Raw genomic sequence first — 27,276 nt, forward strand, 5'->3', positions numbered from 1 at the left:
GATGCCCACAGCCCTGCATTTTTTCCCCCCCTCCCCAGCACCCCTCCCTCATGCTGAGCCCCCCCTGCTCCATTATCAGCGCGGCGTGCCGGATCAGTGGGGCCATGTGACGCTGGCGGCAGCTGGTGGCCCCGTGGCAGCTTGTTTGCTGCAGGCGAGCAGCCCGGGCGCGCTCGCTTTGTTCCATAAGCTGCAGCCCCGCCGCCACGAGCTGCTTACTGTGAGCACACGGAGGGCTCCAGGGGGGGGGGTCTGCTCCCCACTGGGGGCTCCTCACTGGGGGCTCCTCACTATTACATGAGCTTAGGGGGGCAGGTTTAATAGGGTTGAAGAGGAAGTTTTTGTTTTCTGCTTCTGGATGGGAGGTCTTGGAGGCAAACTGGGGTTGGTGGGGGGGGGGGGGGAAAATAAGGGGGGGCTGCGCAGCCCGGTGCTGTGCCCACCCTGTGCCAACCCCTCAGTGCTGCTGACCCGCGCTGCTCTCGTTTGCAGGCATGAGCCATGAGTCGAAGTCGCCTTCCTTAGGAATGCTCTCCACCGCCACTCGCACCACCGCCACCGTCAGCCCCCTGACCCCCTCCCCTCTCAACGGCTCCATCGTCCCCAATGGCAGCCCGGCGGCCAGCAGCACTTTGTCCATCCAGGCAGCGCCGTCCTCCAGCTTCGCCGCCGCCCTGCGCAAACTCGCCAAGCAAGCTGAGGAGCCCAGAGGTACATATGGGGCCGGGTGGGATGGGAACGGATGGAAACAACCCTTGGATTGCCCCGGGATGCAGCAGCACCACCACCGCCACCCCTGTGTCCCCGTGGCACCGCGGGTGCCCCGAGCCGCAGGATGGTGTTTTCTCACTGATGTCTTTTCTCAATGCTGTGTCTCGAGGGGGCAGTTTAGAAATTCAATTCAGCTGGAGTAATCCAAATGCCATATCATTCGCTGTACCCCGAGAGAAAGTCTGGTGAGAGCGCAGCACGGAGCTTGTCCTCGCCCCCCTCCCTCCCCTCCTCCCTCCCCCTCTCTGAATCTCATTTTTCCGGAGGCTCCTTGGATGTGTTCTTTCTGCAGCCCTGCTACATAACAAACCCATGCTGCAGCCCAGCGCTGTAACCGGGAGCCCTGTAGGGCAGGGAGGGATGTGTGGTGCCCAGGGATGCAGGGTACCCCCGCTCCCTGCCACCCCACAGCACCCCACTCCTCTGCCATCCTGCCCTGGTGCTGCTGTGGGGCAGGGCTGCAGTTTTCAAGGGGGTTGTGTGTGGGCTTTCAGAGCCGCTTTGCAAACACAAAGTGTTTCTCCCTGATATTTGCCCCACTGGCTGCTCCTTATCGTAACCCAGACCCTCGGCAAGAACCTTCTCACAAGCACTATTTGCAAGAGCCATGGCACAGCGCAGTGCAGGCAGCTCAGCCCATCCAAAGCAATATATTTTTGCTCAGTTCCTTGGGGTTTCCTTTGCCAGCTTGCCCTCTCCTCCCTCCTGCAGTGCTCTCCCTATATGCAGCCCTACCCAAATTCCTGCCCCAGCAATGCTGTCTCATGCTAAGCTGCTGCAATCCCTTTGGATTTCCCCTCCCTCTGCTGGGCTGTGTGTAACTGCTGCACAGTTTGCTCACAGAACCCATCCTCCTCCCCTCTCTGGCTACCTGAGTACTTCATCCCAGGGGTTCCCATGCTTGTGGGCTGCAGTGCTGTGCTGGGTGTTGCTCCATGCTGTGGTTTTCCTCCTGGAAAGCCAATCCTCATCCCATTTCCCTTCCCACAGAGCTGGGACGATGCTTGGCCATGGCACGCTGTGGATGGGATGATGCCTTCAGAGGGCTTTTCTCTGTGGTGTTGTGGACCAGAGGTGGTTTGCGTGCATGGATCAGCCCTGCAGCACGTGGGGACACAGGGATGCATAGAGATGCACAGGGACACGCTTCCATCCCGCTGTGGAAGAGGCCATGGATGGGATCCTGCAGCACATCCCTCATTGCTTCAGGGCTGAGTCCATCCCCATAGGATGGAGCGAGTCACAAAGAACCCCAGAGCTCAGGGGCTGGCCGGGGCATCCAGGCTCACCCCTGCACAACTCTGCCTGCAGGGTAGATTTTTTTTCCCCCCTTTTGCTTTCTTCTTTTTCCCTCCTCCTTCAGGGTCTCAGCTGTTAATTACATTTGCCTGTCAGCCCCAGCTGCTAATCTGCTATCGCTGAGCGGAAAGCAGGAGGTCAGAAAACAAAGGTGACACCATCACACTGTGCCTCTTGTCATCTCCAATCCAGATTAGTTTCATTGACTAACTCCTGGCTGAATACCGCCAGTTAATTATAACGATCACAAACCCTCCCGTTTAAAGCCACACAGTGAGAATTAAGGTTCTGAAGTAAGACTTTAGCTTCATTAATTGCCGGGCTCATTGTGATGGTATTGATTGTTAACGCTATCGCATGGTGAGTAATGGCTTCCCAGCTCAGAGGGGATTAGGCTGCTAATTGTTGTTGGCCTTGCGCTGACAAGATAGACTTCAGTGGGTGTCAAATCCCTATCGGTGCCTCCTTTGTGGCGGGCAGCCTTTCTCTCCCCCAGCCTCACCGCTCTTGAAATGAAAGCGATTCGGAGCAACTCGGGAATAGTTAATAAGGTGGCGTGGCCAGAGTGCTGCTGCGCTCGTCCTGCCTGCCTTGCTTGCATCCTTTGGGATGCAGCTGGGACATCCCTGCTCCCTCCGCGTCCCGGTGCTGGGCTGCGTGTGCTGAGGGCGTTTGGAAGCGGAGGGGGATGTGTGCAGGGTGAGGAGCTGCACTGCGTGTTGAGGGCATCCAGCTCGTGTGCTCGCAGACAGTTTGCACACCCGAGGGAGGTGGCTGGCTCATGCAAGGCTACGGCATCCGTGCTTGGCCTGGCAGAGCTGTCACCTCCCAGGCAGCCTCACTGTGGTGGCTTTGGGCACCCCAGGCTCTGGCCGGTGGCCAGTTTGGTGCATTTTGGCTCCTGCACCCGGAGCTGATCCTCGCCTGGGGATTTGTGTGCAGGCAATTTGCAGCCGAGCGCATGCTGGGCTCCTCCTGCCCCAGTTAGCGTGGAATTTGTATTGCTGCTCCAGCTCTGCTTTCCTCCACGCGTTGCACTCTCCGCCTTAATTCCATTTCAGAGGGTTTTATTTTTCCCTTGCAAATACAGCCAGCATCCCTGGGGTGGGTATAATTTCAAATACGGATGTATTATGCAAATGGAGCCAAAGCTTTGCCCAGGGGTTACCAGGAGCGGCTCACGCATCCTCACACCGGCGTCTGGGAGCAGCCTTGGCTGGCACTGCTTGGCACTGGAGCATGGGCTCAGCCCTGGGGGTGATGCTCACCTTTGGGGTCTGAGCTGGGTTATGGGGGCAGTGAGCTGGGTTTCCCTCTCCCCGTAGCTCAGCTGGGTTTGCAGAGAGATGGAAATGAGCCCCTGTATCCAAGCTGAGCCCGGGACTACAGAGGATGGGTCTCCGTGGACATAGGGATGGTTTCACCTGCTGCTGCCCCCCAGGCAAGGGGGAGGTGGTTGGTACCTCTAACAGCTGCCTCTCTCCTGTTGTGTTTGTTTCCCAGGTTCCTCGATAAGCAGCGAGTCGTCACCCGTCTCCTCGCCAGCCACCAACCACAGCTCACCTGCCAGCACGCCCAAACGTGGCCCCATGGGCCCCATCATTGTGCCCCCGGGGGGACACAGCGTGCCCAGCACACCGCCCGTCGTCACCATCGCCCCCACCAAGACGGTCAACGGGGTGTGGAGGAGCGAGGGCAGGCAGGTAAGGATGGGGAGCCCATCCCCAGAAGGGCCGCCGAGGCACTGAGCAGAGGGTGTGCGGCTGCCGTGTGCTGTGCTGATAGTGTGAGGGCCGTTTGCTTGTGCCAAGCGTGATAAAAGTGCTGGGAGCTGCTCCCCATCGTGGTGCCGCCCGGCACTGTGCTCCTTTTGTCCCCTCTGCCACATCCCCAGGCTGCCATCCGGAGAGAAGTGGGGAGGTGGTGGATGGGGGGGGGGGAGAGACGACGCACTGGCTAATTAAGAAGCATCGTTAGTTCTTCTCCTCTCCTCTTGCATGTTGCAAGCAGATTCCCGGGGGGATTATGCCACTTGGAAGGACTAATTAAACCACAAAGCGGAGAAGCGAGGGAAGGGATGAGAAACACTGGATGTGGGGAGGAACAAAACCAAACCCCTGGGTACATGGAGGGGCTCAGGGTAACCGGGTGCTGCCCACCCCACCAAGCCCCCCTGCACGCCGTCCTGCTGCTCCTCAGTGACCCCAGTGGAATATAGGTTAACCGAGCGTGCTTTATTGTCTGGCAGAGCTGTGCTTGCAGCGTGACGCCTGGAGCTGGGGGAGGTAATTAGAGCGCAGCCTCACACGCACTGTGCTCAGCACAGGCTGCGGGGGGACGGCCTTTGTGCTGCCTGCGGTGACCTTGGGACCGTCCCCGATGGCTGGCTGGGGTCCTGCAGCCTGCCCTGGGGTCCTGCAGCCTGCACTGCCGTGCCTTTGATTGGAGGAATAGCCTGCTTCCTGCTGCTAGGGCTCATCCTTCCATCGCTGGCTCAGCCCCTGTAATGGGGACGGTGCTGCCAGGTGACCCCAGGGTGCCCCCCGAGCTGAGGTCAGTGCGTGTGACCTTCATCCTGGTTGGGAATTCAGCGCTTGACTGATGAGGCAGTGGGATGGGGTGCTGCCATTGGCTCCCCCCGGGGCTGGCCCTGCGTTTTATGGCTGTTATCAAAGGGCCTCTGCCGGATTTACACCGGCTGTGCTGCTCCGGGCGCCGTTGGTGTCTGCATCCTCCGAGTGATTAATGGCTCTGGAGAACAAAGCTGCCTGTAAATCTGCAGGCAGGTACAGCACGTCCTGCTGTCGGCCAATCCCCAGCATCAGCACCCCCTTCTCCAGCTGGGTGACCCCTATGCAGCCTCTCGGCCCCATGCTTTAACAGTGTGGATGCGGGGATGCTCTCCACCATGCCCTAACAGCCAGCTCTTCTTTTCTACCCCTCTGCCTTCCAGCAAGAAGCAGGGTCACGAGGCAGCAGCAGCAGCAGCCGCGAGCGGCTCATCTCTGAGCCCCCTCTGACACAAGAGAAAGCGGGGGGTCCCACGGTCCCAACGCACCTCCTGGGCACTCCATACTCCTTTGGGCTGCCCCCCAGCTCTGTGGTCCAGGACTCCCGCTTCCCACCTCTCAAGTGAGTCGGTGTCAGGGGGAGATGTGGAATGTGGGATGGAGCAGGGATGTGGGTATGCAGGGGGTGGGATGCAGGGATGATGCATGCCGGGTGTGGGATTTGGGAGGATGCGGGATGATAAGGGATGCAGGGTGTGGGATAGGGGGTGTAAGATGTGGTATATAGGGTGTGGGGTGCAGGGTGGTGGGGGGTGTGGAATGCAGCATGCAAGATGGGCAGGGATGTGGGAAGATGCAGACTGCGGGCCCCTCTCAGGTGGGGGTGACACCCCCCTGATGCTCACTGTCCCCTTTCCCCACCAGCCTGCAGCGTCCCGTGCACCACGTGGTGCCACCCAGCGCTGTCACTGAGGATTACCTGCGCAGCTTTCGGCCCTACCACACAGCTGAGGACCTCCGCATGTCCTCACTGCCACCTCTTGGCTTGGACCCTGCTGCGGCTGCTGCGTATTACCACCCCAGCTACCTGACACACCACCCCTTCCCTCACCCTGCCTTCAGGTGGGCACTCACCCTTACCGGCAGGGATGCTACTGGGAGGAGGGAGGATGACCCCAAGGGGACGTGCTGCGAGCTGCAACAACCCTCCAGCATAGGATTTCTCCCTTCTTGGGGTTTTGCACCTCGCTGAGCACCTCTGTCTCCCCAGGATGGACGACTCCTATTGCCTCTCAGCACTGCGGTCCCCCTTCTACCCACTGCCGGCCCCAGGCTCGCTGCCCCCCCTGCACCCCTCTGCCATGCACCTGCACCTGTCAGGTGTGAGGTACCCTGCCGAGCTCTCGCACTCCTCGCTCTCCGCATTGCAATCGGAGCGCATCTCCAGCCTGGCTGCTGAGAGGTGAGTGATTGTGGGGTGGAGATGGGAGGGGAGCAGGGGTGTCTATGGGTCTATGGGAGGCTAACGGGCACCTGATGGGGGGTGTTTTTCCTTTGGTTCTTTTTCGCAGGTTGCAAATGGATGAGGAGCTGCGGCAGAGGGAAAGGGAACGCGAGAGGGAACGGGAGAAGGAACGGGAGAGGGAAGCGGACCGGGAGAGGGAGAAGGAACGGGAACGGGAGCGTGAGAAGGAGCTGGAGAGGGAGCGTGAGAAGGAGCGGGAGCTGGAGAGGCAGCGGGAGCGTGCCAGGGAGAAGGAGCTGAGCATGGTGAAAGCCATGGAGAGCCCCTTCCTGCCTGTGGCCGAGCTCCATGCTCTGCGGGGGCACCCGGCTGAAGAGCGCAGCAAGCTGCCGGAGCCCGGCAGAGCAGGTAACAACCCTGTGGGTGGCACTGGGGGCTGGTCCCCGTTCCTCTCCAGATGGTAAAGATGGGCCAGCACTGAGGGGGTCGGGTCCCAAAGCCCAGCTCTCTGGCTGCCAGCTCGCAGTGCCAGGAGCCCAGCTGTTGCGCTGCGCTCAGCGGTGCTGCTGCGGGACTCTTGGAGAGGTGTTTGTGCCATCTGACTTCAGCCCGGCACGCCGAGCAGCTGGGCTGGCAGCAGGCAGGGGGAGCAGGAGCTGCAGGCCGCCATCCCACAGGGATGCTGGGCGGCCCTCTTCCACGCACAGGCAGGGTTCAGCCTGCACCCCACCAATCCTCCGTCTCCCCTTTTTTGTTCTGTTCCCCAGAGAAACTGAAGGACTCGGTGCTGCCCACGCCGAAGCCCCTCCAGCACCCTCTGCACCCAGCACCCACCTCGCACCACCCCGTGCCCAGCCTCATCCCCAACCACAACGTCTTCCCCCTGCCCGGCAGCAGCGCGGCCACGGCGTTGCTCATCCACCGCACCAACGAGGAGGAGAAGTGGCTGGCCCGGCAGCGCCGCCTGCGCCAGGAGAAGGAGGACCGCCAGTCCCAGGTGTCAGAGTTTCGCCAGCAGGTGCTGGAGCAGCACCTCGACATGGGCCGCACCCCGAGCCAGCCTGAGCCCGAGCACCGGCCTGACAACCCCAGGTAGTAGGGCTGCGCGCCCCGGGTGGCTTTTGCTTCTCTGCCAGGATGCAGGATGCCCCTTTCCGTGCTCCCTGTGCCAATCTTCCTGAAGGCTTTGTAAGATTTTTGTTTTTTTATCCCATCTTGCTGCCGTTTTTGCCACCCCGTGAGCTGGCTCTTAGCAGGACGAGCCCCCCTTTCTTCCCCCTCAAGCTCAGCCTTCATGCTTTCCCCCCTTCCCCCCTGCACCAGGCGAGCTGTGTGTCCGGTGCCAGCAGGTCCCCGCCGTGCTGTGCCAGCCAGGCCGGCTGTGCTGGCAGCACTGCGTGGTGCCACTGCCTGACATCTGCGCGGCAGCAGGCGGTGAGCCCGGGAGGTGGCCGAGGGCCAGCAGTGAGCAGCCAGGTGCTGCCGAGGCGACGGCACCGCTAATTGCAGCTTCCCCTTGCGCAGCCTGGAAGCTGTTGTGATAGAGGGATGCGCAGTGGGATGAGGGGGGCACCCCGTGCCCACAGCCCTGCATTGACGCGGGTTTTCTCGCTCTGGTGGTGTGGGCTTATCCAGTCGGCTCTGCTGCCGGCTCCCATTGTTATTTTTGGATATCAAGGGGATTAGTGCAGCTAATCGAGTATAACAAGGAGCGGATTGCGGGGCGGCACAATGGCAAGTGCCTGCTGCAGCCGCCCGCCCCCATCCCTGCATCCCTCCCCAGAGCAGGGAAGAGACATCAAGGTCACCCTGAGCACAGCAGCAAGTAGGAGGGGGGGAAAAAGGGGGGGTGTTCTTACAGCCTCATCTTCCTCCTATCCCATTTCCATCTTTTCTTCTCATCCCTGTCCCCATCTCATTCTTATCCCTGTCCCTCACGCAGCATCCTGCCTTCACCCCACGTAAGCTCCACTAAAGACCCCCAGATGGTGGGGAGGGACAGGGACCCCGCTCTCCACCGGGGCAGATGATGCCCTCAGCCAGCAGTGCTGGTGCCTGCAGGAGCTCTCTGTGGCACGGTGGCAGCTGCCACCCGGCTGGCAGCGCTGAGCCCTCGCTGCTCTGCTGCGCAGAGGTCTGGAGCGCTCGAGTGGAAAAGCGTTAAACGCTCCTCTTCGGCACATGAAATATTTATCCTGCTAACAGGTTTGCTCCTTCCCTGGGTGTTCAGGGAAGGTTTCACTGCAGCGTCACTCTTTGTGCGCTGAGTGCCTGTGCCATCCCAGTCCCGCAGAGTGGTCCCTTGTCCTGTGTCCCATTCCCAACCCTCCTCTGTGCACCCAACAGATCATTCCTCCCCACATCCAACCTGCACAGAGGGTTTGCTTCTCCTCTCCATCCCTCCCTCTCCTCTCCTTCCTGCAGGTCGGGACCAAGCCGCCATGAGCCGAGCATCCGTGAGCCAGGGCAGCACTTCGGTGGTCCGCCGCCACTCATCTCCCCCAAACCCCAGCACCACCCCATCACCACATCCCTCTGGAACCCTGTCTCCCTGATGGAGAGCCCCTCGGAGCCCCCCCGGCGCCTCCCTGAGCCTCACGTCCTCCACGGCCACCCGGCCCCCTTTGAACCCAGCCGGCAGGGCATCCCACTGGTGAAGGTGGAGAGAGTCTTCTGCCCCGAGAAGCTGGAAGACAGTGCCAGGAAAAGGGATGCGCTGGAGAAATACCCCCTGCCACGAGAGCCCAGCGCTGCGGAGCACACAGGCTTCACCCACACACCATTCCTAGCCGAGCTGGAGAAATCCACGCAAAGCATCCTGAGCCAGCAGAGACCCCCGGCCACCCCTTTTGGGGAGGTGACCAAGCCCAGCTCACCCTACAGACCCCCCCAGCCCCGCACACAGGACCCCATGTACATCTATGATGAGTTTGTGCAGCAGCACCGCAGGCTGGTCAGCAAGCTGGACCTGGAGGAGCGCCGGCGACGGGAAGCCCGGGAGAAAGGTGAGGAGGGGGCTTGGGACCCCCCCCACCAGGGACCAGGGCCCCAATGGGGGCAGCCAGGAGGGGGTTCCCCTGTGATGCCGTCAGCCCAGCCTGTGGGCATTCAATGCAAATGTTCCCAAAAGCCAAATCAGAGCAGCTTGGTAAATCCTCCGCTCTAGACATGCCCAATTAATAAATGATGAACTGAGGCTAATAAGCTGGTTTTAAATATTAATAGGGCTGTGTGAGCGGGGATGTGAACAGCAGCGAGGAGGAGATGGAGCGGGGTGTGGGGGCAGCACTGCCATCCCCCCCTTGCGCCCCATTAACCTGCTGAGCCTGGTGCCCCCTGTTAAGGCAGACAGTGTGTCCCCTGTGTCCCTGGCCCTGGCACGAGGTGCTCCTGGGGTGTTTTCTTCCCTGGTGTCCCAGCAGCAAGGGGAGAGTCAGCCCTCCCACTACAAGCAGCCAACAGAGATGTAATTCCTCCAGTCCCCCCTGCAAACCATCCCAAAACAGAGCTGAGCTGGGATGCTGCGGTGAGCATCCCTACCCAGCAGGATCCCAGCCATTCCTGGGGGTCCCAGCAGGTTCCCAGGGCCCCAGCAGTATATGGGGGTCCCAGCAAGCCCCCCGCAGGCTGATTATCAGCCTCTCCCCTTCCCCAGGTTACTACTACGACCTGGATGACTCCTGCGATGACAGTGACGAGGAGGAGGTGCGGGCACATCTCCGGTGCGTGGCCGAACAGCCCCCGCTGAAGCTGGACACATCCTCTGAGGTATGGGCACAGCGCTCAGCTGGCTGTGGGGCCCAGTTGGGATTGGGGATGGGATGGAAATGGGGATGGGGGTGGGATGGAGATAGAGATGGAGATGGAGATGGGAGTGAAGGGTGGGGACAGGTGCTGTGCTGCTCCGGGGCTGACCCAGCTCTGTTCTCCCCCTCGGGCCCCAGAAGCTGGAGTTCCTGCAGCTCTTCGGCCTCACCACGCAGCAGCAGAAGGAGGAATTACTGAGCCAGAAGCGGCGCAAGCGCCGGCGGATGCTGCGGGAGCGCAGCCCCTCACCACCCACGGTGCAGAACAAGCGCCGCACGCCCTCCCCGCGCCTCCCCCTCTCCACCCGCTACAGCCCCGACGAGATGAACAACAGCCCCAACTTCGAGGAGAAGAAACGCTTCCTCACCATCTTCAACCTCACGCACATCAGCGCTGAAAAGAGGAAAGGTAACGCCATGCCCCGTGCCGGGGTGGGGGTCCCTGTCCCCATACTGCGGGGCTGCCTGGTGCCGCAAGCACACCCTGCTGAGCAGAGGCTACACTAAACCTCAGCTTCCCATGCGGCAGACAAGGAGAAGCTGGTGGAGATGCTGCAGGCCATGAAGCAGAAGCCAACGCCGGCCGCCGTGGTGGTGAAGAGCTCTCCACGGGACAGCCCCAGCGGCCCCGCTGCCGGTAAGCTTCTCCACTCCTCCTTCCCCCTCACTTTCAGTGCCCGATGGGGCACTGCTGTGCCGACACTGCTGCTCCTCTGCCCCAAGAGCCGCCGCTGCTGCTGGACCCAGATAAGCCCGTTGGCATCGTAGCCTCAGTGCCCGAGGTGCAGAAGCCATCAGAGCCGGGCAGAGTGGAGCCTTTGAGAACTGCAGAGCTGCCCAGGGTGAAGGAGCCGGCTGAGAAACCTCGGCTGAGCGACGGGCACTCGGGGAAGAAGGCACTGAGCATCCTCAGCTATGTCAGGGGCCCTCTGCCCAAGGACGTCCCTGTGCCGCTGTCCCACAGCATGAATGGCAAAAGCAAGCCTTGGGAGCCCTTTATTGCTGAGGAGTTTGCCCACCAGTTCCATGAGTCCGTGCTGCAGTCCACGCAGAAGGCGTTGCAGAAGCACAAAGGTACCGTGCTGGGGCAGCAACCTCACGGGGGCACGGGCAGGAGAGCTGTGGGTTGGCGCTATGGGAAAATGCACTTGTAACCCCATTCCCAGAGCGTCCCTGGGAAAGATGGTGGAGGGGTTTTCTTTAAAAAAAAATAAATGCTGGGAAAACACAGCTGGGTTGTTGTAGCAAAACTCATCCATTTCAACACGTGGGGCTGAGAAAAATGAAGCCAGCAGGGAAAGGGCTGACGCTGTGTGCCTGCAGGGGGGACGGCGGAGCAGAACCACAAGCTGGACGCCTCCATCCACTACAACATCCCTGAGCTTCAGGCCTCCAGCCGCCCTCCTGCCCCACACAACGGCACGGCTGAGGGGCACCGGGCGCTCGCCCCACCGCTGCCACGGGACCGCCGTGACTCGGCCTCCGAGGATGAGGAGGAGGAAGACGAGGAGGAGGATGAGGAGGAGTGCCCCAGGCCCAAGTGGCAAGGGATCGAGGCAATTTTTGAAGCTTACCAGGAACATATAGAAGGTAGAGACTGGGGACTGGGGCCTGGCTTGGTTGGCCATGGGGTCACGTCACCAAGCATCATCTTAGCCCTGCTGCCCCCAGGCCCTCCACCCGGACCTTCTCCATCCAGCTGGTGAAGGGCTGCGTTGTCCTGGGAGCTGGCAGGGAGCGAGGGCTTTCAGGTGCTCACCCCAATCCCTGTACCTTGCAGAACAAAACCTGGAGCGCCAAGTGCTGCAGACACAGTGCCGGCGGCTGGAGGCCCAGCACTACAGCCTGAGCCTGACGGCAGAGCAGCTTTCGCACAGCATGGCGGTGAGTGGGGCTTCTGGGGGGGCACTTGGCCTCTGCAGGGCATCCAGGCCTGCTGTGGGGGGTCTCCATTATCCTGCAGTGCCCTGAATCCTCCTGCAGTGCCCTGAATCCTCCTGCAGTGTCCCCATCCTCCTGCAGTGTCCCCATCCTCTCCAGTGCCCAATCCTCCTGCAGTGTCCCCATCCTCCTGCAGTGTCCCCATCCTCCACAGTGCCCAATCCTCCTGCAGTGTCCCCATCCTCCTGCAATGTCCCCATCCTCTCCAGTGCCCCATCCTCCTGCAGTGTCCCCATCTTCCTGTGCTTTCCCTGCTGTCCTCTAAGTTCCTCATCCTCCTGCAGTGGCCCTGTTCCCTTCAATCCCCCTGTCCTCCTGCAACACCCTAATTCCCTTCAATACCTCCTCTGGTGTCCCTGTATTCCTGCAGTGTTCCCACTGTTCTCCAACATCCCCCCCCCCCCATCTTCCTGGGGTATTCCCAAATCTTCCTGCAGTGCCCCCACCTTCTGCAACGTCCCCATCCCCTGCAGTGTCCTCATCGTCCTCTGATGTCCCCATCTTGCTGTAGTGTCCCCATCCTCCTACAATATCCCCACCCAATACAGTGCCCAATCCTCCTACCATCTCCCCATTGTACTCTAAGGTCCCCATTCTCCTGTAGTTCCCCATTCTGCAATGCCCCCATTCCCTTCAGTCCCCCAATTCTCTTCAGTCCCCCCCATCCTCTTCCAACATCCCCACTGTTCTCCAACCTCCCCTTATGCTCTACAGTTGCCCTATCACCCTGCAGTGTCCCCACGCTCCTGCAGGGTCCCCATTGTCCCTATCCTCCTGCAATCCCCCCCATTTCCCTCTGAGGTCCCTACTTTCCTGCAGTGCCCCATTCCCTTCAGTCCCGTCCCCATCATCTTTCTCCAACATCCTGATGTTCATGCAGTTTCCCCACGGTCCTCTAAGGTCCCCATCCTCCTGCAGCATCCCCCAATGCTCCTGCAGCTCCCCATCCTCCTGCCATCTCCCCCAGGTCCTCCAAGGTCCCCCATCCTCCTGCAATGTCCCCATTCCGCTCAGTATCCCCACATCTTCCTGCAGTGTCCCCACACTCCTGCAGGTCCCCGCTGTTCCCTGCCCTGTCCACCCCCTGCACTCCCTGCCTGCTGTCCTGACGCTGCCCTTCTGCTGCCTCCCTGCAGGAATTAAGGACCCAGAAGCAGAAGATTGTCTCAGAACGAGAGAGACTGCAAGCAGAGCTGGATCACCTGCGGAAGTGCCTTGCCTTGCCTGCAATGCAGTGGTCTAGGGGTTATTTCAAGGGGTATCCCAGGTGACCCTCCTTGGGCTAGGCCGAACATATAGTCTAGAAATAATAATCTATTTTATTACCTTGAATATTTAATATTTTTCACTGGGAGGTTTGAAGCTAAAAAAAAAAAAATAAAAATAATAATAATAATAAATAAAATAATAATAATAATTAAAAAAAAAAAAGCAAACCAACAAAACAAAAGCAAACGGAGAATGTGCCATGCATGAAGCAAAGGGTGGCAGGGGGGGGGATGTGAGGGAGGCTGGGCTCTGACCTTGTGTCCCCCCCCCCTTCCTCCTTCACCCCCAACCCCACGCACACTTTCTATCGCTCGTTTCTTATTTCATTTTATACATTCTGATGGAAGACTCCACTGCCTGCAACACTAAGGCTGGAGGAGCCCTGCAGGGTGAGGGGCAGCCCCAGCCCCCCCAAAACACACACAGACCCCCCCCCCCCAAGCTTGGGGCTCCCCCAGCACCGCACTTGGCTTTAACCAATAAAGTCCATGAACCCTCGGAGCAGCGCTTCGTGCCTGAGGGGGGGGGGAAAAGGTTGGGGAGGGGGGAGGAGGAAAAGGGATGGGGGGGGGGGAAAGAAGGGAGGGTCCCACGTTTGGAGGGGTGTGGGGTGATGGTTTGGCAATGGAAGAGACTGGAAAAAAAGAGGGGGAGAAAAAAAAAAAGAGGAAAAAAAAAAAGTAAAAAAAAAAAAAGTGCTTCAGCCTTGTCATGTGTATATATATTAAAAAGGAAAAAAGTTTTGTATGTTTTTTATTGCTTTAATTATTATTGTTATATATATATATGAAAAAAAAACTTGCTATTTTATTTTATTTTTTGCTTTCCCCCCCCCTGCCTTGCACCTCTTTTTGTTTGCTTTTCATTTCTCCTTTCTGTGTTTGTACCAGGAATCCCTGGGCTGGATCCAAACCCCCCCCATCCTCTTTTCTCCGCTGCCTTTTGCTTTCTGGCTCTTTGCCCCCACCAAACACTGGGGCAGCTGTGGGCATTGCGTGCTGATAAGAACCCCATACTGATGGGGCCAGAGGCTGGGGTAGCATGGGGAGCAGCCCCAAAGCCAATCAGAGCCCATTGGGGCAGCCCAGCTGCTGCCCTGCCCTCACAGCTTGGCGCACGGCTGCGCTCCCAGGGGAAGCTGTTCCTTGTTTGCCACCAGATCAGCTCACGGCGTTTGGAAAAGGTGACCCCTGTGCTTTCAGTTCCCTGTGTTCTCGTGGTGAATGTTAACACACGATCTGCTCTCCTTCCCTGCGTGCTGGGCAAGGAGGAACACAGGGATGGAAAATGGTCGGCCGTTCAGCCCTCATCGATGCAGCTGCTGCAGCTCCACAGCCAGGGCTGGCTTGCAGATTCGCTTCCATGCTGAGATCCACCCCCCCCTTCCCCATGCCAGCCCATAATATCGAGGTTCTGACACAGCAATGCTTCCCTGGGGCCATGTTTTGTCCATGCAAGAGTTGGGGCAGAGCTGCTGGGGCAGGGAGATGCTGTCAGAGCAAACCACCAAGAGATGGAGAAAAAAAACCACCCTAAACTTGTTCTCAGCATCTTTGTTTGAATTAACTGTGATGGAGGAGATCATTTGGTGAGTGTAGCAAGTAGGTATTTATGACTCCATGGCTGTCATTTCTGAAAACATCAGAACAAAAATCATCATCATAAAATCCTCCTGAGGATGGCAGGAGGATTCTTTCTCCCCCAGCAGCAATAGGAAAAGGGCACTGCTCCCAGCTTTGCCGCCCCCCTTTTGGGGTCCTGCCCCCCTTCCCTTGGGGTCCTGCCCCCCTTCCCTTGGGGTCCTGCCCCCCTTCCCTTGGGGTCCTGCTCAGCCTGGTGGTGGCCCAGGTGCTGGGAGGTTCAATAGCACCAACCAGAGAGGGAAAAGCCATTTTCTTTTGTCTTTCTCCATGGAGCAGATGGATGTGTGCCTCCCAGCGCTCTCGCTGCAGGCACATCTTTCCCTGTTTTGAGGCTCCGAGCGAATCCACAGCGAAGCTCTGCCTTGAAATTCATTGCTTTCAAGCCAGTGTGTGGCCTGTGCTGCCCTCAGAAGTTCCCTCTATGAAGTACACCCACGCTCTGCAGGGCAGAGAGATCTGCCCGACATCATTAGCTGGATGCTGGCAAGCCACCACCTGTATCCGTGCACGTCTTTGGCAGCAGCCTCTGAACCAAAGGGAGAGGTGAAGTTCTGCGAAGGGGAAGCGAGGGCTTTGTGGAGCTCTCATGCAGGGAATGCCCTGTGCCAGCTCTGCCCTGCTCCCTCCCCAGGCAGGGGAAGCTCACCCTGCTTCTGCAGCTGCTGCCGGAAACGGGCTGCACGTGGCTGACGGCTCACAAAGCTCCCAGGGTTCTGGCAGATGTGCACGGAGAGGTGGAAGCTGGCACAGTGGCTGTGTGTGTGCTGGGAGGGTTGGTGTGGGCAGAAGAGCTCAGAAATCCTGGGACTCCGTGCTCCCAGAAGGTTGCAGGTTGGTCCGGAGTTTGTACATGTGGTCTAAGGCTTGAGTAAGGAAAGTCCCAATGGTGTTGATCTCCATCAGCGTCAGGTTATCCAGCTGAAAGAGGAAGCAGCAGAACTTGTGGAGCAGAGCCGTGCTGAAGGGAGGGCGGCACCCCGAGGGAGCAGCTAAGAGAAGCCTGCAGCTTCTACAGACCAACCCGAGCACTATTTGCCCACTGCTGCTCTTTGGAGAGCCACCAGCAGCCCATCAAGAGAGGTTTCGACACGAGGCTTCAGCACCTGACCCACATTGCCCACGGCTCTGGAACAACACGCCCGACCAGCGCGCCCACAAGCAGCTCTCATCAACCAGCAGCCCACACACAGCAGCTGGACTCCTCCCAGCACAGCCCTGCCTGCATCCCTGCATCCCATCCCACCTCACCTTGGCGTGGGCCTCCTGCTGCCGGACGAAGCTGTCAGCAGACAGCCTCAGTTTGGCCATCCGTGTGTCCCACGTGTCCTTCACCAGCGTCCGGATCTCGTCTGCTTTGGGGATGTTGTCGGAGGCGCTGGAGGAGAGACAGAGGATCAGAACAGCCTCGTGTGTTATGTCACTGGCATAAGTGATGTTGGCAGCCCTTCAGCCCTCTAAGGCAGAAGCAGAGCAGTTTGCTGTATAAAAAACAACAACAACGCCGCGACTCGACGTTAAAATCCAGCCTGGTGCTTCCTGTGCTGGGATTTTTGGGGTGGTTTATTTACCCAGGAATTCTCGGCTCTGATGCAGCATCTGCTTCTCGCTGCAATCCTTCTGCTCTGTAATTGCCCAGCTGGTCCGAGGTACGAGCACAGCCAATAACCTGGCCAAAGCCACACACGGGAGGGGAGCTGGAAGCACTCGGCTGCCACCGAAGCCCGGTCTGTGCTCTCGTGGCTCCATCAGGGAGAGTTAAGCTGAAGGGACTTCACGAGTCGTGCCCTCACGCTCCCATTAAGGCAATTCAGTGCTGCCATAAGGACCTCGAGAGATGAGATCCACTCACACAGACAGAGCTGTCAGGGTTATTGTAGCGTGAGCGAAGACGCCGCACGCCAGCAGCGTCGTCTCCAGAGGAGAAGCCAGTGCTTAAACGACCACCCCACTGTAATCAAGGGCTTCAAGTCAGGAGAGCCTGAGCTTAGAAAAACACCAGCCAGCACATTTTACAAGTGAAATGCCGCAGCAGGCACGAGGTTTGACTCGGAATAACCCCGCTCTCTTGCTTCTCAGGCCGAGCAAAGAGGAGCTTTCCTCCTGAAGGAGAGCCAAGGAAGAAGCCTGGAGGGTTCAGGCTGCTGAACAGATTGCAGCCATGGAATGTGCTGTCTGTACTCGAGGCCTCTACGCTTAGCTGCTGCTCAATAAAGCGGCGCAGCCCCAATTATCAGGGCACAGAACAAGCAATCCCCAGTTACCGAAATGCAAAGCTACCATGAGAAAACGGCTGCAGCGAGATCTTGGCACGCTGTGAAATAAACCCCCATTAACTCTCACTTTCCCACAGCCCTCTGGGGCTGCTGCCAAAGAAAGCTTGAAAAATTGTCTATGCAAGCATGTAGTCAGGTGGAAACTGTTACAATACATTTCCCACTTACTAGTTTAAGAGCAGCTTTGTGAGTTCCATATAATAGGGGCTGGGCATCGGAGTGAAGGTGTCCTCTTTGCGTTCTTGGTCCCGAATTTCCTCCAGCTTTTCTAAAAACACAGACAGGAATGTCAGGCAGTGGCAGAGCTCCAACTCTTCTGACCCACTTCTCCCCCAGCAAAAACAGCACGTTGTTCCTGTAAGACCAAATCTCTGATTCAAGCTGGTGTAAACGTGGACAGTGGACAGACAGGAAAAGGCTTCTATAATGAAGTCAAACACCCCTTACACCTAATGCCTGTCCTGGGCTCTAGGAGCAGCTTTGCCACGGCAGCTCTCAGCTCCCAAGGGGAACAGATTCTCATCAGGGCCAAAATGCTGACAGGCGCTTGGCACAGCACGCTGGATCCACACCAGCTTGACCAAAGCTTTCACCTGCCAGGATTTGTCCCCTTCAGCCACAAAGCACTCGCACTAATGAGTGTTTGTGCCCTTGCATGAATAGAGCAGAACTGCTCCCTTAAGGTCTCTTATTCCTCCACCAACCCCACTCCTGCTCACCAAAGGAGCAGAAGTCAAACGCCCTGACTGGGAAGATGGCATTGCATGCAAATATGAAGAACCCCAGTGGAGAAACACTGGGTTCTTCTCTCACGGTTGCTTTGCATCAGTTCAATTAAGCTCCCCAGTAAGGGTGAAAACCAGAGATTTTTCTGTGTTCCATTTGTACCCTTGGAAGCTGCTGTCCTTACCCACATCCATCCACTCTGGGGGTATCAGCCGGCATTTCTGCCTCTGCTTCAGATTGATGGCCAACCAGACAGGCACTTCCACTGGCAAACCGGGGTTGAAAGGGCCCAGATCCCCCTGGAAAATTAACTGAAGGTGAGAATAAGGCAGCTGCAAAGGGCTTGGATGCCGCAGTCCTCTCTGCTCATTTGGTCTCTGTCACGTCTGGATGGTAGGAACTTCCAAGGGATTTTGAAAAGCCTAAATTGAGTAGCATCTGAATTTCCTTCTCTGGCTTCCCATAATTCTTGCTCGCAGACTTTTTGCTCCTCTCCCTTGAGAAGCAATAAGGAACGTTCCCAGTGCATTTTCTATTTCAAAGCGTTTCACAGAAGTTACTGCCAGGAATTACATTTACCATAGAAGCGTTGCCCCCTGGGCTCAGGCTGAGGCACATCCAAAGGTGCCAGCTGTCTGTGTGCAGCCCCAACCCCCCCCACAGCCCCTGACCCAAACCCCACACCTCTGTCCTCCAATCCCAAATTCCCCATCCTTTATCCCCAAGCTCTCTGGCCCTTGTTCCCAACCCCATCAGCCCCCAAACCAAACCCTCCAAGCTTTATTCCCCCAAATCCCCAAACACCCCCACCTCAACCCCGATTTCCCCTCCCTTATCCCGCAATCCCCCCAGCTCCTGACCCCCAAATCCCCCCATGCTCATCCCCGATCCCTTCAGCCTGATACCCAAACTGACAGAACCAACCCCCCTTTCCCCTCCAAATCCCCCATCCCCTCACTCCCCAGATCCCCAAACTCCATCCCCCCAACGCCCCAACCCTTATCCCCAAATCCCCGACCCACCAAAGCCCTGTCCCCCAAACTCCCCATCCCTTACCCCCAACCTCTCAGAACCCACATTTCCAAACCCAGCCAACCAACCCCCATTCCCACCCCCTCACCCCCAGCTCTGATCCCCCATCCCTTCAGGCCCCTTCCCCCAGTCTCCCCGCTCTTTGTCCCCTCAGCCCCCCAGGCCTCACTCCCCGTCCCCTCAGGTTCCGACCTCAGCCCCCCCCAGGCCTCGTTCCCCCCCGCCCGGTCCCGCTGACCCCGATGAGGTGCACGCGGTCCATGCTGAAGCTGGGCACGATGGTCACCAGCTCCTTCTCGGCCAGGAACTCCGCCTCGGCCGGTTCCATGCGTACAGACCCGGACCGGCGCCGCGCGCAGAACTGGGACGGGAACGGGGACCGGAACCGGCACGGGGCCCGCCAAGCGCCCGCGCTCCCTATTGGCTGCTCGACGGCGAAGCCCCGCCCACAGCACCCCGCTTTCCGCCGTCGGGCCCGTTTTCGCGCTCTCCGTGTGGGGGCGGGACACGGCGCAGCTTGGAGAGAGATGATTGGTTGTTGCATTCGGCCGTGGACCTCTATTGGTTACCTCTATCGGTTCGGAGTCGCTCGCCGCGGGACCAATCCTGATGCCTCCTGGGGCACCGACCAATCAGGGTTCAGCACTTGTTGCCGGGGCGCCTCGGGGCCCGATGTGCCCAGCTACTACTTGTGTGAGCGGCGCTCTGAGCTGCTGCCCCCTGGCGGTCAGGAGGAGCAGCGCCCCGTGCCCCGGCCTTTCCATGGACCGCGGGGCCGGAGGTCTGTCCGTCCGTCCGCCTGGGTGTCCGTGGGCAGCCAGTTGTGCTCATGCGCCAGGCATGGTCTGGCTGCCTGTTCCCTCTATTCATCAGCCAGCACAGGCTCCCACCCATCTGCCCATCCATCCAACCAACCAACCATCAATCTATCCATCCATCCACCCACCCACCCACCCACTTGTCCGCGCATTTCTCCATCCACTCTTCCATCCGTCCACCCATTCGTCTACCCATGTGTCTGTCCATTCATCCATCCATTCATTGATACATCCCATTCGTACATCCATGCCTCCATCAGTCCATCCGTGCATCCACTCTTCCATTTGTCCAGCCACCCACCCACCCATCCATCCACCTCACCTCCTATCCACCCACCCAATCACCCATACTCATCCATCCACCCATCCATGCCTCCGTCTTGAGCCCGAAGGACCAGTGCTCCCCGCCACTCCACAGGTCCCATCAGCCCACACTGGGTAGGTCTGGGGGCTGCAGGAGAGGATCCCCCATCCATTGCTATACCCGTGGTGCCACCAGCACGCGCTGCAGCTCCGCCAGGCACTTTATAAATGGCTCTGACATGGTGTGAATACACTTTTGTGTCTTTTGCCATCTGCTGCTGTCATTAAAAAATTAAATTTCCATCTGCTTTTGCACGCCGTCTTCTCCTGGGGCTCTCCAGCGAAGCAGCACACCAGGAAGCATCACCCCCAGCAGGGCAGGATTCAGCCCTGGAGCAGTACTGAAGCTGTCGGTGTCCCCTCTGGGTGCTCAGCACTGGCTGCAGGGTGGTGACGTCCCCCCCGTCGCCCTCCGTGTGTCCCTGCACAACATGGTCCCTGTGGGTGTGGGTGGTGTGACGATGATGGAGGGCACGTGGAGGTGCTTCCCATCCGGCTCTGGGGTCCCGGTGCTGCCATTGCCGCTGCTCACACACATCTTCAAACCTATAGAAAGAAAGAAAGAAAGGCCAGGGAATAGGGGGTGTATGTTGATGCGATGCTCTGCTCAACCCTATATGAGCCACTGGAGAATCCCCAGAGCCCCATGATGGCACGGCACAACCTTCTTCATCCCTGGTGTTCTCACTGGGGTGCCACAGCCCCCAGCTGCCCACCTGCCTGCTGGGCCATGAAGAGCTCTAATCTGCTGTTTTAATCAAGAGGAAAGCCCAGCTCCACACACAGCGAGCGGCCAGGGAGGTTTAATTCTTCTGCAGGAGGAAAATGCCCGAAGGGGACAGACACTGATATTTTTAATCTCTTTTTAATTAAGGATTAAACCCTGCCTTATGTAAGAGAGCCTCAGGGGGGTGTTTTATTTTACTGCTGTCTCTGAGCCCATCGCAGGAGGAGAGCAGGGGCTGGGGGGGACGTCTGGGGGCTGCACTCCCTTGGCTCTGACCTCACTTTGGGGATGCTTCAGGGCGGCTGATGCATAGCAGCTCCCCTGCGGTGCCAAGGGCTCAGCTCTGGGTGAAGCATCCCTTGTGACAAAGGTCTCCACAGGACAGCGGGTGCAGCGTTTGTGCTTGGGTTGACCATGAAAGAGGACAGGGCATCCCAAATCGTCCTTGGGCACATCCGAAAAATGGATGCGCTCCCACGTGTACAAAATCCATCGCATCCCGTTGGGATTGGGGGAGACCCCATCCCTCCAGCCTCCCCCCCCCCCAGTGCCACGCCACAGCCCCTCCCCCAATATCACATCCCAACCCTTTGCCAAGCGGCATTAAGAGCTAATGGGAGATGTGCTGCTCAGCGTCACGGCGCGTTAAAAGCTCCCACTTCCTTTCTCTCTATGCCACGGCAGACGTCGCGGTTGCTCGACTCCATTAAGAAAATTGAAGTTTGGGGATGGCGATGCTATTAAAGACGCTCGGGGCGAACTTGGGGGCTGGGGTACCCACCTTTCCCCCTGAGCATCCCAGATGCGAGCATCCCAGGGTGCTCCAAAGCCTTGAGCAACCTCAGGACCTTACCCCACATTTTATAAGGCTGGAAAAAATACCCACATCCCCTTCCTTTAACCCGCAGCATCATCCCTCCAGAGGCCAAACCCCTCCTGCAAGCAGCAGCAATACCTTTAGGAGTCAGTAAAGCACCACGTCCCCAGCGCAACCCTTTGCCCAAAACCACCCTGGCACCCACCCAGACCCACCTTTCAGACAGGATAACTTGAGCCCCATGTTCTCATCCTCTTCTCGGGGCCTCGCCGCTGCTCCTGGCTCTCCAGCACTGCTCACTGCATAAAGAGAGAGATGAGGGCTGTGGGGAGCGCAGCGACGGGAAGCGACGCCGGTAATGCTTCGAGCAGGAGGAACGGGAGAGGACTTGATGGCTGGCTAAAAGCATGCACCTATGAGTTTATATATAAATACATAGACATACACACATATATATATATATATGCACCCGAGCGAGCTGCCTGGGCACAACAGGAAGCAATGCAGAAAAACCACGGGCTGATGTCACAGCGTTTCGGTGACTCAATCCCAGCCGCTGAGTTTGGGGAGGAACTTTTTGGGAGGGTGGAGAAAGAGTTCAGCACCCCAGCATTGCAGCCTGTGCTGGGAACCTGCGTCCCTGCTGCTGGGGCTGCGCTGCAAATGCGTTTGGGTGAGGAGGATGCAAGCAGGGCAGGATGGGGGTTGGTGCAAGCAACCAATGCTTGCAAAGAGGAGCCCAAGCCCATGGGCACGAAATATAGGAGGCACCTGTCTGACCTCGCAGCATCTCCCATCCTGGGGTGGCACCTGGGAGCAGAAATAGCCAAACCTGCAGGAGGATGGGGATGTCTGGGACTGGGAGCATCCCTCTGGGTTCCTGTGGTGTGCCAAGAGCTTTTGGAGAAATGCAGGTGGAGAATTCCTAGAGGCAGCTGGTACGAGAGGGGCATTTTCCAAACGGGATATGAAAGGGATCAGGGTGGGTAAAACCTCAGGGACAGAGGTTGACGTTTCAGAGCTGCAGGACACACTGCAGCGTTTCACACTTCTTTTGAGTTGCCCTGGGTGACATCCCCTCACTGAGGAATTTGTATCCCTCCTGCCCACAGCTGATGGGAAGAGGGCTGGTGCCTCATCCCTGCTCTCACCTCACAGGGCCTGCAGGGAGCTGAGCAGCACCTCCCTCCCTGAGCCCCTTCCCCAGGGCTGAACGCGCTCACACAGCCGGGAGAAGCTCAGGCAGAGCGATTCCCCCATCACCATTTTGCTGGCTGGTGCTGGAGCTTCAACTTCGTTTCCGTGTCAGAGAGATGTTTGCATCGCCGATGAGTTCACGCTCCAGAAACCCACAGACACTCATTGCAGGAGTCACCAACGCAGCATCAGCGCTGCACGCGTGGAAAAAGCTCCGTGATGTGCCCGGAGGGGATACCCAGAACACGGCCAGGTCCCAGCAGGTGGGTTGGAAAGGGGGAATGGGACAACAAAAACTCAGCCCTGGCCACGTAGAAGGGGATGCCACTTACCCGTCGCCGTGCCCGCCAAACGTGCCTTGCATCCCAGCTCCCACTGTGAGCTGAGAGGGGGATTTCCAGCCCTGCTCCCATCCGTGTTGTGGGTTTTGCAAGGTTGGTTTCTAACCTGGTTAATCGGGTTGGTGAAGTCCCGGCTCCTCCCATCCTTCCCTCCCTGCTCTCCCCCCCTTCTGGTCCCATCCGAGCCCTGCCAAGGCTGTGGGTGGGTGATGGGGAGCGGTGCTTTTCTCTCACCCCGCACAGCCCAGCCTGGTGCTGAGAGAGAGCTGGAGCCCCTGGAACCTGAGCATCCCCTATGGCAGGAAGGGCACCTAAACATCCCAAAAGCACGGGGTTGGTGTGTGGGTGCTGATGCTGAGGTCCATACCCAGAAAGTGGTGATGCTCCTGCTCCAGTTTTTGGGGCCAGAAAGGGTCTGTGTTTCCCACGGGGTCTCATCTGCCCACCTAAAAAAGCAGCCTAGGGGCAGGACCACGCAGGGGGGCTCTTGCTGCTCTGAGGATGACAGCTCCAGCTTTCACCCTGAGGTGAACAGTGTCTGCCTTCGCCTGCATTAAAAGCAGCCAGAGGTTTTTGCATATCCGACTCCTTTGCAGTGATGAGAGGAGATGCTCCCTTCAGAGAGCTGAAAAGCAGAGATTCACATCCAGGGCAGCGTCACATCCAGGGAATCCCTCCTCACAGCCTTCCTGGCTGCAGGCAGGAGCCAAGGGAAAGCCTCGAACCGAGCAGAGGACAGAGCTCAGGAAGCACCTGGAGGCCGAGGCCCAAAAAACAGACAGATGAATGGGGCATGCACTTTTCTGCCTGGCCAGCAGCAGAGTCCAAGATGCAGAGGGCACTCAATGCACACAGCATCCCTGGGGGTCCCCTGCCCTCACCAGACTCAGCAGCACCAATTCGGTCTGAACAGCAAAATCCCCTCCGTTTGCTATTTAATGCCTCTTGAAGTCCTTCTTGCTGCTGTTTGGAGGGGACAAAAAGCCCCAAACTCCAGAGTCCTGGATTGAACCGGGGCAGGAGCAGCAGTTGTGTTTGTTGCTGAAACAGGACCTTGCGAGCAGCTGACAGAGCTGCCTTGCTGCAGCTGGGAGGTGAACAGCAACAGCAGCGAGCTAAAATAACTGTGGTTAGCTCTGCGGGCTGAGCACTTCTCCAGCTGGGCCGGTGACACCTGAAAGGCACAGAGACACCTTTCTGCAGCCTTCCCCACAGGCTGGTGGGGGCAAACAGCCCTGGGCACGTTTACAGTGTTCCCTTTGGTTCAGCCACCAGCCGGGCTCATTTTGGAAAAGGAGAAAGCATCCCAAAGAAAATCCCCTGGGGTAACAGCAGCAGGCCTGGGCAGAGAGGCAGGAAGCAGCACGGCTGCTGTTGCAGAGAGCAGAAAGGGAAGCAGAAAGCGAGCACGTACCTTAAGCACAGGGCTGGGCTCTGCTGCCAGAACCACATCCAGAGCGATCTGCTGCCCTGCTGGGCATGGCTTCAGCAGGTAGCACAGGGCCTGGGCTGGGAATTGGCTTTGAGACCTGGCCACCGCTTCCCAGCTCGCTGAGCTCCAGGTTAATCTGAGCCCAGCTTGCCCTTTTATCCCCTCTGTACATTTTTTTTCTTTTCAATTAGGTCTGCTCTTAAGCTCTGGAGTGCGTTTCTAGGAAGGGCTGCATTATTTCTCCAGCCTTCCCGAGCTGCTGCTGTGCAGATCAGGGCATTCCTGGCACCGCTCCCTCCTGCACCCAGCTCCAGTGCTGCGTGCTGGGTTGCTCCCATCTGCTCCTCTGCACTTGAAAGCAGCGAGCCCTGCTGCAAGGGGCTGAGTTGGGGCACTGCACAGCCACACAAACGTGGAAGGATTTCACCTCTTGCACAGTCCTGTTATTGGAAGCTCCATCCCACAGCCAGCAATCTGCCTCCATCCTCCCCGAGGACACGATGTGCCAGCCAAAACCGAAACGCACAGGGAGGGTTTGCTTTGGGATGGGGATGGGAAGGTTGGGTGAAAACGTGGTCTAAAAGCAGTGGTAAAAAATTAAAATCAAAATCAATGGAGCTCTGAGCTGACGCTTAAGCGGAGTGAAATCACTGCCTGCCCCTGGAGGGCTGGCTGCAGGCAGTACAGCAAGCAGCATGGGAGCACGAAGCATTGACAGAGAAGTCAAATTGAAGCCTGGAGGAAAAGAACACTGGTAGAATGGGAAGGAAGCAACCTCACAGCATCGCCTACCCAACCCAGCCCAGCTCCCCGCAGCATGCAGGCAGCAGTGTGCAGCTCGAGCACTGCTCTTCCAGGGGCTGAATTACAGCACAAACCCCGGGTGCAGCTCAGAAGTGCAGGCTAAGTGCGTTTCCCCTGGAGGACGTTTCCCAAGCTGCAGCCAGTGCTGCTAACAGCCTCTTCCATTAGCATTTGCCTGCTCTTCCCGTATCAGTAATGCCCTCCATCTGAGCATCTCAAGGCATTTCACAAAGGGCAGCAGCAGAGTGCAGGGATTAGGCTTCTAGCCAGGGAACAAAGAGACCCCAGTTGGCTCCCTGCGTCTGCCACTGCCACCTCCCCTGGGTGTGCATCCCTGCCACACAGCTGAGGGGGCAGGGGGTGACCTCCCAGAGGTTCACCTCCTCTCCATCCCACCAGCTGAGATGCTCTCTGCTTCCACAGCCCCTTTGGCTCTCAGGAGTAAGGCTGTGCTTGTTATCACACTGCCAGAGATGGGGGAATATCCCATGAGCAGCACAGCTGACAGATAGGAGGGGGAAAGGGAAACTTCAGCAGCAGGCCGTTCCACTTGCTGAATTAAAAAAATAGGTCCTAAGCACGCACACAGCAATGAGCTCACAGAGAACACGGATGCAGTGTGCTCCCCAGCAGCAGAAATCACTCCCAGCACAGGCTGAGCCCCAGCCAGCCACTGCTCTCCCTGTTCTGATGTGCTCAGATATCTCATTGAAAATAACACCCCAGGGCCCCCTCTGTTCACTTCTGGATGCCTCGAGCTGGGGCTGTGCGTGGAGGTTCTGACCTGCTATCAGAAGGCTGGAAGTGCCCTGGGCCACACAGCAGCTCGTGTCCTGCCTCGGGGCACTCCTTGTGTTCCTGGGCCTCAGATCGATCCCATCTTTGATTTCAAACTGAATTGGCTTTACAAAAAGCGTGCTCAAGCCTTTTGCTTCTCCCCCTTGTGACTGAAGGATACAAGGTTAGCGTTCCTGTGGATCCAGCAAAGAACAACATACATCCTCCCAGTCAGAAACCCAAGTGCTCAGTGCTGGCATTTTCATGCACTTGCAGAGTCTATTACTGCTCTGAAATACTGCATAGAAAGCAGGAAAAAAACCACAACTCTAACACACCTCAACAAACACACAAGTGTCTTAGGTTTGAGGTGAAGAGTTGGGAGTTCAGTGCCTGGACAAACACCACATCTGCAAATCATAGAATCACAGAACGGCCTGGGTTGCAAAGGAGCACAGTGCTCATACAGTTCCAAGCCCCTGCTGCGTGCAGGTCACCAACCAGGCTGCCCAGAGCCACATCCAGCCTGGCCTTGAATGCCTGCAGGGCTGGGGCATCCACAGCCTCCTTGGGCAACCTGTGCCAGTGCCTCACCCCTCTCTGTGTGAGGGTGAGATCTCTCAGGGAAGAAAAACTAATTAGACCTGCACGTCATTAACTGCTAACAAAACGTAAGAGTGGTTCCAAGGTGGAGATGCAGAATCCTTCCCCAGAAGTTTTAAAAGCAGTTACCTTGAGCTCCTCTGAAGAATCCTGTACATCTGCCAGCCAGGCGACCAGCATTTGTTCTGACAGGTGGGCTGAGGACATCAGCAGGGAAGGAGAACACAGCCTTCAGAAGCTGGCAGCTTCCTCATTCTTCCACAAAGAGCCACTGGGGCTCCAAGCCGCCTTGCCTTTATGAAATGGCTGCTTTCGGTCCAACCTTCAATGCAAACAGGACAGGCGTGATAAGATCTGAGCACTGCAGTGCTTGTTCCTTTTGCTTGAGGTCAGCCTGCCTCCTTACAGGTGGCAAAACACTCAAAGCATCTCGTATGAAAGCCAACTGAAGACAAAGCAGTGAAAGCTGCTCTCCTTCCAGCAATGAGTCTTGATGGTCACAGGCAGCATTCATCCTTTCCACCAGGTTGCAGCCTGATGATATACACACTTTGAGAGGGTGAAGGGGGGGAGATTAGCCCGTATTAGCATCTATACAATCAAAGCTTGATTATGACATCTAGCTACAGAGAATGAGAAATGGATTTCCTGTGGCTCAGCTT

General features: G+C 57.9%; 2 protein-coding genes and 1 long non-coding RNA gene across 4 annotated transcripts in view; 1 reads left to right on the forward strand and 2 right to left on the reverse strand.

Moving 5' to 3' along the window:
* The window catches only part of GSE1 (Gse1 coiled-coil protein), an 87,834-nt gene extending 74,268 nt beyond the window's left edge, over nt 1-13,566 (forward strand). The window contains exons 3-17 of one of the 2 annotated variants that reach the window (XM_052685670.1): nt 493-711; nt 3,574-3,773; nt 5,024-5,202; nt 5,505-5,702; nt 5,851-6,042; nt 6,152-6,453; nt 6,813-7,137; nt 8,470-9,050; nt 9,701-9,813; nt 9,990-10,260; nt 10,366-10,488; nt 10,575-10,925; nt 11,175-11,441; nt 11,632-11,735; nt 12,929-13,566. In XM_052685670.1, coding sequence (XP_052541630.1) covers nt 493-711; nt 3,574-3,773; nt 5,024-5,202; nt 5,505-5,702; nt 5,851-6,042; nt 6,152-6,453; nt 6,813-7,137; nt 8,470-9,050; nt 9,701-9,813; nt 9,990-10,260; nt 10,366-10,488; nt 10,575-10,925; nt 11,175-11,441; nt 11,632-11,735; nt 12,929-13,063 — 3,560 coding nt within the window. In that variant the 3' untranslated portion in view covers nt 13,064-13,566. The remainder of the gene's footprint in view (nt 1-492; nt 712-3,573; nt 3,774-5,023; nt 5,203-5,504; nt 5,703-5,850; nt 6,043-6,151; nt 6,454-6,812; nt 7,138-8,469; nt 9,051-9,700; nt 9,814-9,989; nt 10,261-10,365; nt 10,489-10,574; nt 10,926-11,174; nt 11,442-11,631; nt 11,736-12,928) is intronic. The other variant, XM_052685671.1, reaches the window with a different exon arrangement.
* A 1,282-nt stretch (nt 13,567-14,848) lies between these two features.
* GINS2 (GINS complex subunit 2) lies at nt 14,849-19,644 on the reverse strand. Its single transcript, XM_052686699.1, has 5 exons — nt 18,974-19,644; nt 17,888-18,002; nt 17,146-17,245; nt 15,953-16,079; nt 14,849-15,622 (listed from the first exon to the last, which is right to left on the reverse strand). The coding sequence occupies exons 1-5, from the start codon at nt 19,277-19,279 to the stop codon at nt 15,497-15,499; spliced, it is 774 nt and encodes a 257-aa protein (XP_052542659.1). The 5' UTR covers nt 19,280-19,644; the 3' UTR covers nt 14,849-15,496.
* A 415-nt stretch (nt 19,645-20,059) lies between these two features.
* Nucleotides 20,060-26,349, reverse strand: LOC128082526 (uncharacterized). The gene is made up of 2 exons (XR_008207705.1): nt 21,676-26,349; nt 20,060-20,462 (listed from the first exon to the last, which is right to left on the reverse strand). It is a non-coding gene; the product is annotated as an uncharacterized LOC128082526 (long non-coding RNA).
* Nucleotides 26,350-27,276: the final 927 nt, after the last annotated feature.

Source organism: Tympanuchus pallidicinctus, unplaced genomic scaffold (assembly GCF_026119805.1).
Source record: "Tympanuchus pallidicinctus isolate F22 unplaced genomic scaffold, pur_lepc_1.0 scaffold22, whole genome shotgun sequence".
Lineage (NCBI taxonomy): Eukaryota > Metazoa > Chordata > Aves > Galliformes > Phasianidae > Tympanuchus > Tympanuchus pallidicinctus.

Bases quoted from the DNA above. Each gene is read 5' to 3' on its own strand.
- GINS2 (XM_052686699.1), bottom strand. From the start codon at position 19,279: ATGCAACAACCAATCATCTCTCTCCAAGCTGCGCCGTGTCCCGCCCCC. The intron at 18,003-18,973 runs GTCAGCGGGACC...TTAATTTTCCAG, and splicing joins ACCGCGTGCACCTCATCGGG to GGGGATCTGGGCCCTTTCAA. The intron at 15,623-15,952 runs GTGAGGTGGGAT...TTCCTCTTTCAG, and splicing joins AGCAGGAGGCCCACGCCAAG to CTGGATAACCTGACGCTGAT.